This window comes from Stenella coeruleoalba, assembly GCF_951394435.1.
Source record: "Stenella coeruleoalba genome assembly, chromosome: 20".
Taxonomy (NCBI): Eukaryota; Metazoa; Chordata; class Mammalia; order Artiodactyla; family Delphinidae; genus Stenella; species Stenella coeruleoalba.
In genome coordinates, this window is record NC_137166.1 from 43,245,477 (window position 1) to 43,255,674 (window position 10,198).

General features: G+C 52.6%; 1 protein-coding gene across 1 annotated transcript; it reads left to right on the forward strand.

The window, feature by feature from the left end:
* Window positions 1-394: 394 nt before the first annotated feature.
* On the forward strand, window positions 395-9,182 carry UPK1A (uroplakin 1A; the record flags this gene model as incomplete). Its single annotated transcript, XM_079908083.1, has 7 exons — window positions 395-478; window positions 1,993-2,193; window positions 5,434-5,508; window positions 5,642-5,749; window positions 7,473-7,652; window positions 8,969-9,052; window positions 9,132-9,182. The coding sequence occupies 7 exons, from the start codon at window positions 395-397 to the stop codon at window positions 9,174-9,176; spliced, it is 777 nt and encodes a 258-aa protein (XP_079764209.1). The 3' UTR covers window positions 9,177-9,182.
* Between the last annotated feature and the right edge of the window lie 1,016 nt (window positions 9,183-10,198).

The following is a 10,198-nucleotide window of genomic DNA, read 5'->3' on the forward strand; positions in this document are numbered from 1 at the left end:
GCTGGGCAGGGGGAGCTGGGGAGGTCTGAGGCTAGGGGTGGGGGGCAGCCCTGAGCTCTGGCCAGTGACTGCCCCACCCAAGGCTTCATTTCTTCTTTTTTATTTGGCCAAGCCACTCAGCTTGTGGGATCTTGGTTCCCCATCCAGGGATTGAACCCATGTCCCCTGCAGTGGGAGCGTGGACTCCTAACCACTGGACCAACCAGGGAACTCCCTCCTCCTCTGTAAAATGGCCCACTGCTGGGGTTGTGGGAAGCTGGGCGCACTTGGTACTGGCTTGGGCCCATCAGAGAGCTGGCAGCAGCCCCTGGCAGCTGGGGTGTGGAATGGGGCAGTGGGTCCTCTCCCGGCCCCTGCCTGGCCTCATCCCGGCTCGTGTGTCCCAGGCAAGACTATGGCTTCTGCAGCAGCAGCAACAGCAGAGAAGGGGTCTCCAGTTGTGGTGGGTCTGCTGGTCGTGGGAAACATCATTATTCTGGTGAGACATTCCCTGGGGCTGGGAGCCCAGTGGGCGGGTGAAGAGGAGGGGGGCGGTCCTGAGCCTGGGAGTGGGACAGCTGAGGGCTCAGGACTCACCTAATGGCCAGTGTCGCCTGGCTCTCAAGTCAGAAAAGCCCCGATTCGAGTCCCAGCTCTGCCTCTCCCCAGCTGTGTGACCTTGAGTAAGCGACTTGACTTCTCTGTGCCTGTTTCCCCGTTTATAAATTATGTCCACACTGTGGGCATTGTTGTGTGGATTAATCCATGTATGGCCCTCAGCTCAGAAAAAGTGCTTGACCAGTGCCAGCTGTCATCATTAACATGATTACGGACGTAAGGTGCCCGATTGGTGCACAGGAGTCCAATAGTAATGTATAATAACAATGTCTTTTAATTACGTGATACCTGTACATGGCTCTGGAGCCAGACAGCCTGGGTTCAAATCCCAGCTCTGTCACTTTCTATTGTGGGACTTGGGGCCAGTGATGTAACCTCTCTGGGCCTCAGTGTTCTCATCTGTAAGATGGAGATAAAATAGGAATGCTCAGAGGATAAAATGAGTTATTGGATTTGTGCTTAGGCCAGAATTTGGCACACGTGGTTGCTCTCTGTGTTGGCCATAACAGCAGTAGTGCAGGAGAGCTGGGAACAACGATGATTATCATACAGAAAGCAGTTTCAAGGACCAACACACACAGTAAATACTCTATATGAGAGTTAGTTTGATTGTTGGCAAAGGTATCCACTGAGCCGTCTTCCTCTCTCCTTGTTCCCCATCCCAACAGGTAACCAGATTTTTATTTTCTCCAATATTTCTTTAAGCAAATACAAGCAAATAGGAACCTATATACCTATTTTCTCCCCTTTCTTGCCCCAAACGTAGCTCATTCCACACCCTGCTCCGTGCCTCCCATTTCCTCCTGTGCACATTCTCTGTCCACATGAGTTCTCAGACAGCCTCCCTGTCCTTTTCCACAACCGCCCAGCCCTCCATTGTGTGGCATCCTGGCTCCTTTACCCACGGTGCTGCGGGGAATAACCTTGTGGGTGTGTGATTTTCCTGCCTGGGCAGGTGTATCTGGAGGATTGACTCCTGCAAGTGGAATTGCTGGATCAAAGCGTTGATGCTTTTGTAATAGTTCTGGCCACGGCCAGGCTCCCCTCATCAGGGAATAGCAACGCTCTTCAGGGGAGGCGGGCTAACCTAGCGTCTCCTGGGTATCAGTCATGAGCGCCAGGCTTTGCATGTAGCGTCTCTTTGTATCCTTGAAGCCACTGGCAGCTGGGGTGTGGGTGGGGGCGGAGATCTGGCTGGGTCCTCCCTTCCCTCATGGCCTCCTGCCCACCTTCATCCCTGCTCATGGAAGGTGACCTCTTTGCCACTCTTACTATGTGCCCACTTTACCAAGAGGGCAGTAGAGGCTCAGAATGGGGAAGGCCCTTCTCACGGAGACTCTTGGAACTGGGGCTGCTGCCCCTGTGCAAGCCTTGCTAACCGGCTGCCCTGTCCAGCTGTCAGGCCTGGCCCTGTTTGCTGAAACGGTATGGGTGACCGCCGACCAGTACCGCGTGTACCCACTGATGGGCGTCTCGGGCAAGGATGACGTCTTCGCTGGTGCCTGGATCGCCATCTTCTGCGGCTTCTCCTTCTTCGTGGTGGCCAGCTTTGGTGTGGGCGCAGTGCTCTCCCGCCACCGGTCCATGATGCTCACGGTGAGGCCCCAGGAGGAAGGGATGGGGACGGCTGGGCACAAAAGTCATCCTCACAGAGTCGTAATAACAACCACACCGCAGCTACTAGTGTGTGTTCCGCATGGTACCACGCTTGGGCCTCGTGGCAATCAGGTCAGTTAATCTGCCCATAACCTAACAACCTAGGCTCAGCTGTTACCCCCATTTTGCAAAGAAAACTGGGGCACAGGGGAGGCAGGGAAGGCAGCTCTGCCTGGGAGGATGGCTCTTAAGTAACAGGACTGGGATTTGAACCTCAGCTGGTTGGTCTCCAGGGTCTGTGCTCTGGAGCTCTGTTGATAACAATGACAATAATAATAGCACAGCAACCATTTAATGAGCGCTCACTGCATTCTACGTGCTTTACATAGATTAGTTCATTTGCTCCTCACAACCCACCGTGAGGTACCGTCATCACCTTCATCATCATCATCATCTTCATGGCCCATTTGACAGAGTTGAAACTGAGGCTCAGAGAAGGGAATCCACTTATCCAGGGTGGCACAGCAAGTGAGTGACAGAGCCAGGATTTAAACCTGAGCACTTCAGTGCTTGAGCCTAGGCTCCTAATCTCTGCCCACAGCAATAACCCACACTCCCCAAGTACCTCTCACGTTCTGCCACTAGGCTAAGCAGTTTAGAAAATGAGCTCCTTCAATCCTCCCAGAATCCGTCTGAAGTTAGTGCTTCTCTGCCCATTTACCAGATGGGGAAACTGAGGTTCAAAGAGGCCCACAGCCCAGATGATAGGGAGACCAGGGATTCCAATCCTGGCCCCACTGACACAGAGCCAACGCTGGGTTTTCCCCAGCTGAGGGCTTTTTGGATTCCCAGGAGCAGCTACTTATCCAATCCACAAATGTTTATACAGCAAGAACCATGTGCCAAACCCCGCGCTGGGCGCTAGGCTATTTTGTGAGCAAACCATAAAAGCCATTGCTGTGGGGGAGGATACTCTCATGGGTGACAGTGACCAGGCAAGGGAGAGCTGGAGCTGGGGATGGGAAAGGGAAGATCTTGCAGGCAGAGAAAGTGAAGACCCGGGGCGGGGGCTGGTGGGGTGGGGTGCCGGGGATTGGTAAGGGAGTGAGCCGCATGAGTATCTGCAGAAAGAGCATTCCAGGTGGAGGGAACAGCAAGAGCAAAGGCTCTGAAGCCAGAGGGGACAGGAGTTCAGTGTGGCTGGAGCCAAGTGGGGGTGAGTGAGTGAGTGAGAGGAACTGAGGACGGACAGGGGAGAAGAACAGCAGCGGTGGAGGGGGGGGAGGTTTGCTGGCCTTGAGGGGAGAGAGGGGAGAGAGCGGAGGTGGGCCTATCAGGTGGACCTGCAGGCCTTGGTAAAGGCTTTGGCTTCTCTATGAGTAACGTGGAGCCATGGAAAGGCTCTTTTCCTTTCCTTTTCTTCTTCTTTTTTTCTTTCTTTCCTGCATCTAGTTCTCTGGCAGAACAATTTAACCAAAGTCCTAAAAGTTCACCCAACTATTAAAAGAAAAAAGGTCTGTGTCTGTCTCTCCTATTAGTTTGTCATTAACTAAGACACAGATTTTTTTTTTTAATTGTTATGGGAAATTTCAAACAGACTAGAGTGAACGGCACGATGCCCCCTGTGTCCCTATCACCTGGTTTCCACAATATCACCCGCACATCGTCCCCTCTACCCCTACCCTCTGCCTGCCCACACTTTTCTTTCCTGGGGTATTTTGAAGCACATTCCAGACACCAGGTCACTTCCCTGTGAATACCTGCGTGCACATTTCTCTGAGTGATAAGGACGTGGTTTTAAAGCAGCCAGGCATGCATGGCCACATCATCTCGTCTGGGCAGTGGAGCTGGCACACCCACACCCCACGCCCTGTTGCTTTAAGGGGGAGGGGAGGGGACAGCTGAGGATCAGAAAAATAATTTTCATTAAACACCAATTAAAGAGCTTTTTCAGGTTTGGGTTTTTTTTTTTTCTTTGCGGTACGCGGGCCTGTCACTGTTGTGGCCTCTCCAGGACCGGGGCACGAACCCGTGTCCCCTGCATAGGCAGGCAGACTCTCAACCACTGCGCCACCAGGGAAGCCCAGGTTTGGGGTTTTTTGTTTTGTTTTGCTTTCCCCAATCACCATACTGCGGGCACATCGTGCAAAATTCACCCCAGTCCCTTCCTATCTATCTTCCAATACCCAATCTGTGTTCAGATGTCCCTGGTTGTCTCAGGAATGTCTTTCTTTTTTTCTTTTCTACAGTAGGCATTCATTTTACTGCATCCAAGCCAACAGTTAACAGTTAAGGGAATACCTTACATATTTTTGTTGATTGCATTGTCCTGTAACGTTTTATTTTTAAAAATTTCAAACATACAGAAAAGGTAAAGACTTGCACGGTGAACACCTGTATATCCCCCACGTAGATGTTTCCATTCACATTGTTTCCATTCACATACTTTTTTTTTCCATTCACATACTTTTTTTTTTAACATCTTTATTGGAGTATAATTGCTTTACAATGTTGTGTTCGTTTCTGCTTTATAACAAAGTGAATCAGCTATACGTATACATATATCCCCATATCTCCTCCCTCTTGCGTCTCCCTCCCACCCTCCCTATCCCACCCCTCTAGGTGGTCACAAAGCAACAGCTGATCTCCCTGTGCTATGCGGCTGCTTCCCACTAGCTAGCTATTTTACATTTGGTAGTATTTATAAGTCCATGCCACTCTCTCACTTTGTCCCAGCTTACCCTTACCCCTCCCCGTGTCCTCAAGTCCATTCTCTAGTAGGTCTGCATCTTTATTCCCATCCTGCCCCTAGGTTCTTCATGACCTTTTTTTTTTTTTTTTAGATTCCATATATATGCGTTAGCATACGGTATTTGTTTTTCTCTTTCTGACTTACTTCACTCTGTATGACAGTCTCTAGGTCCATCCACCTCACTACAAATAACTCAGTTTCGTTTCTTCTTATGGCTGAGTAATATTCCATTGTATATATGTGCCACATCTTCTTTATGCATGTCCTATACTTTTTAAAAAATTGTGTTTCTGGGAATTCCCTGGCGGTCCAGTGGTGAGGAGTCGGTGCTTTTGCCACCAGGACCAGGTTCCATCCCTGGTCGGGAAATGGCCAAAAAAAAAAAAAAAACTGCATTCCCATCACGGATCCATCCCTTGAGGGGTGTGACTTCACAGGCTTTGCCCTGCCAGGGCTGTCCCTGTGACCCTCCCTCCGTCTCTGCGCAGTACCTGGTGCTCATGCTCACCGTCTACATCTTTGAGTGCGCTTCCTGCATCACGTCCTACACCCACCGAGACTACGTGAGTCGGGGGGAGGACAGGGGAGGGGCATGACTTCCAGGGGGAGTTTGGTGAGGGTCTTGGGCCGGCAGTGGAGGTCGATCTCTCTCCCCACCCAGCCCCGCTGGACCCTGTTCTTCCCGGCCCACTGCAGATGGTGTCCAGCCCATCCCTGATCACCAAGCAGATGCTGACCTTCTACAGTGCAGACTCGGACCAGGGCCGGGAACTCACCCGCCTCTGGGATCGCATCATGATTGAGGTGGGCGAGGGTAGGCAGGGTGGGTGGGGAGGGCTGGAAGAGCTGAGGCTCTGACCAGGTCTCCCATTAGGGCCCCCATTAGGGCTCCCATTATGCCCACCGGTAGATGATATCCACTCCTGTGGTTCTTATGAGGGAGAGGCTCTGGTCCTTGCCATTTTTGGGATGAAAACAGGCCCAAAAGAGGGAAAGTCACTTGCCCAGGGTCATATGGTTGGTAAGGGGCAGAGCTGGGATCCAAACGTAGATCCAGAGCCCCTGCTCTTAACCATTGCACATGCTGTCTTTTTTTTTTTTTTTTTTTTTTTTGGCTGCGTTGGGTCTTCATTGCTGTGCGTGGGCTTTCTCTAGTTGCAGCGAACAGGGGTTACTCTTGGTTGAGGTGCGCGGGCTTCTCATTGCGGTGGCTTCTCTTGTTGAGGACCATGGGCTCTAGGCACGCGAACTTCAGTAGTTCCGGCACGCAGGCTCAGTAGTTGTGGCGCACGGGCTTAGTTGCTCCGCGGCATGTGGGATCTTCCCAGACCAGGGCTCAAACCCATGTCCCCTGCATTGGCAGGAGGATTCTTAACCACTGGGCCACCAGGGAAGTCCACACCTGCTGTCTTAATAGTAACAATAGTAATAATAATAACAGATGGTGGTCCAGTGGTTACGACTCCATGCTTCCACCGTAGGGGACACGGGTTTGATCCCTAGCTGGGAAACTAAGATCTGCATATCAGCGAGGGAGCTGCCAAAAAAAAAAAAAAAAAGAAGAAGAAGAAGAATTGTTCAATTAAAAAAATAACAACAGGGCTTCCCTGGTGGCGCAGTGGTTGAGAATCCGCCTGCCGATGCAGGGGACACGGGTTCATGCCCCGGTCCGGGAGGATCCCACATGCCGTGGAGCGGCTGGGCCCGTGAGCCATGGCCGCTGAGCCTGCGCGTCAGGAGCCTGTGCTCCGCAACGGGAGAGGCCACAGCAGTGGGAGGCCTGCATACCACAAAAACAAAAACAAACAAACAAAAAAACATTAAAGAGCACTATCTTTTGTTTAGCGCCATTCAAAGCACTTTCAAGCTTATTTAATCCTCACAACCAGTCCATAAAGAAGATCAGCTCTTTAGCAGTGAGGAAACCAAGGCAGGAAGCTGAGGGTTTGCACGAGGTCACGCAGCTGGTAGGTCACAGAACCAAAAGGACTCAAACCCAGGCTGCCAGCTTCCAGAAGCCACGTTCTTAATTAAACTCAACAAGATACGGCAGCACAAGAGGAGAATATTGAGGACCCAAGGGAAATTGAGGTTCTCGTTTGGTTCGTCATGCAGCTAGCCTGGACTGAGACCCAGGTTTGAAGGAGCCTATGTTTTCATCATTTGAGAGTCACAAATTAAACACCCACGGGGGTCAGGAGAAGCCAGAAATCTGCCTTTTGGTGTCATTTACCTCAGGTTTTGTTGACAGCTAATTAAAAAAATTTTTTTTCCAATGAAATTTTTTTCAAAAATATTTAAAATAAATCACGAGTGTGGGTTTGAGCCAAATCCCCCATCAGCCTCGGGGTGCTGGGACCAGTATCTTCTGCTCCTTTGCCCACACACAGACACTGCTGCCCCTCTTCGAGGAGGCCCGGGATGTGGGGAAGTGCAGGCCAACCTTATCCTTCCTCGCTGTGTGACCTCAGGGGAGCGGCTGTCCTCTCTGAGCCAGAGTCCTCCTGACCCCTGCCTCTCTCTCCAGCAAGAGTGCTGTGGCACGTCAGGTCCCATGGATTGGGTGAACTTCACATCAGCCTTCCGGGCCACCACCCCAGAGGTGGTGTTCCCCTGGCCCCCGCTGTGCTGTCGACGGACTGGCAACTTCATCCCCCTCAGTGAAGAAGGCTGCCGCCTGGGCCACTTGGACTACCTGTTCACCAAGGTGTGTCTCCTCCCCCCTGCTGTGTCTGTCGGTCTCTCTGGCCCTCTCTGGTTCTTCTTTTTCCCTCCCTGTCTGTCTGTCTGCTCCTCCCTCCCATCTGGCTTTCTCCTTCTCTCCCCTCCGTCTGACTCCCTCAACTCTCCATCTGTCCCTCCCTCCCTCTGCAAGTCAGCAGGATGAACCCCGGTTCTGGTTTGATCTGATCCAGACCTGGCGGCGCCCGAAACTTTTCTCAGGTTGTCTGGGGATAAAAGCAACAATAACAGTATCAGCAGCACAACACCAATAACAACCAACATTTATTGAGCTGATACTTTGTACCAGGCCTCCTTGTAGGGGCTTTAAGTTTTTACCTTATTTAATTCTCACCACAGCCTTATGAGGTAAAGGTTATAATTACCTCACTTTACAGATGATGAGCCTCACTAGTGACGGATGGAGTTGGGATGTGATTTCAGGCAGTCAGGCCCCAACCAGGTGCTTTAACTCCTGCAAAGGGAGTGCAGAGGCAGAGAGAGAAACCAGAGGAGGAGAACCGGTCACCTTCGCTGCCTGGGGGCGCTTCACCGTCATGCCTTAGATCAGGTGTCACAGAGAGGGGAGCCTGTATGCAAAACATCACCGCCACCAGGGTCGGACAGCCCTTCCTTGAACCCTGGCTCTCTGCAGAGTGCTTACCTGCATCATCTCACAGCATCACCACGACTGCTTTCGGAGGGCAGTGCTGTCAAAGATCGCCATTTCACAGATAGCAAAACTGAGGCTCAGAGGGTCAGAATCCTAGCCAGGCCCCATAGCCAACAAGCGGCAGAGCCGGCCCCCAGCTCCATCCCGCCTGACTCCAGGGCACACACCCAGAACCTTTGTTCTTGGCTGCTTCCAAGTTGGGCCAAGCAGGGGTCTACATGAAGGCGACAGGTGTGGGGCTGTGGGCCCACTCGGCCTTACCTCCAGATGAGGAGCTGTCAGAACTGGACTGATCCTAAAGGCGTATTTCAAACCCTTGGAACTTGGGGGCAGCATGGAAAGCCAGCCCCAAACAAAATCACCCTCAGACTGTCACAGGCACCATCGGGGCAGCACCTGCTTGTGCAGGGCCTGGGTTAACATCACATCCCTGGCTCCCTGAAACCGCCCTGGGAGGGAGACACTGCCGTGATCCCCAGGGTGAGAAACCCACTTCCTCATGGTCCCACAGGTAAGAAAACCAAGGCTCGAGGCAGGAAGTGACTTTCCCAAGGGCGCCCAGTGACTCTTGCTTTCAGCAGCCGGCCTCCCCAGGCATTTTTTCAGACCCCCGTGTTCCCCCTGCCCAGGGCTGCTTCGAACACATTGGCCACGCCATCGACAGCTACACGTGGGGCATCTCATGGTTTGGGTTCGCCATCCTGATGTGGACGGTGAGAGGCGGGAGCCTGTGGGCTGGGTGGGATGTGGCTGTGAGGCTGGGGCGCCCCTCACCTGCCTCCTCCCCTCCAGCTTCCTGTGCTGCTGATGGCCATGCGTTTCTACAGCACGTTGTGAGGAAGAGAAGGGAAGCCCACGTGCACACTCAGCTCCCCTGCCCCTGCTCCCTCCAGCTGCGACGCCGCCCCACCTCTCCCTTCCCCACCTCCTCCACCCTTCCCTCCCTCCACTCCAAAGTTTTTTTTTTTGTTTGTTTGTTTTTTGCTGTACTCGGGCCTCTCACTGTTGTGGCCTCTCCCGTTGCAGAGCACAGGCTCCGGACGCGCAGGCTCAGCGGCCATGGCTCACGGGCCCAGCCGCTCCGCGGCATGTGGGATCTTCCCGGACCGGGCCATGAACCCGTGTCCCCTGCATCGGCAGGCGGACTCTCAACCGCTGCGCCACCAGGCCCCTCCAAAGATGTTTTACCAGGTTTCTGAGCCCTGCTGGGAGTTGGGGTGCCCTGAAACCCCTGGACATGTGTGCACGGACCCTTAGACCTTAACCTCATCTCACTTGGCTGATTCCTGGCCCATCTTTCAGTGTCAACTTGAAGTCCTGTCCTGGCGGGGGGGACCCTTCCCTGATCTTACCACCCCACTTGCGGATGCCTCTCTAGTAGCTCCCTGAGCTCCTTCTTCATGCTGGATGTCGTCACCATCACCGAGTAGTTTGTGATTGTCTATTTAAGCTCTGGTAGACTGGGACTGCCATGAGGGGAGGGACAAGTTCTGTTATGGTTACTTTAATATCCCCAGTATTGCCCGGCACAGGGCTGAGCATGGATATTCAATAAATACTGCTTGAATGAGTTAATTTGTTTTCGGAGGCCGAGGCAAATGAACCAGAACTCTTCCAATGGAAGTGGCAGAAACCCAGCTGGCACTGACTGAAACACAAAATAGAAAGTATTGGCTCACGTAACTGAGTCAGTAAGGCTAGCTTCAGGCATGTCTGGATCCAGGGGTTCAGTCTAGGTCTCCAGGAAACCTGCTTCATTCTCAGGCAGGGTTTCTCTGGCGACACCAGACTTACATCTTTATAGCTAGGCAACAGAGCAGCGAGAAAGGGCCTCTTTCCCAATAACCTTTGCCAAGGTC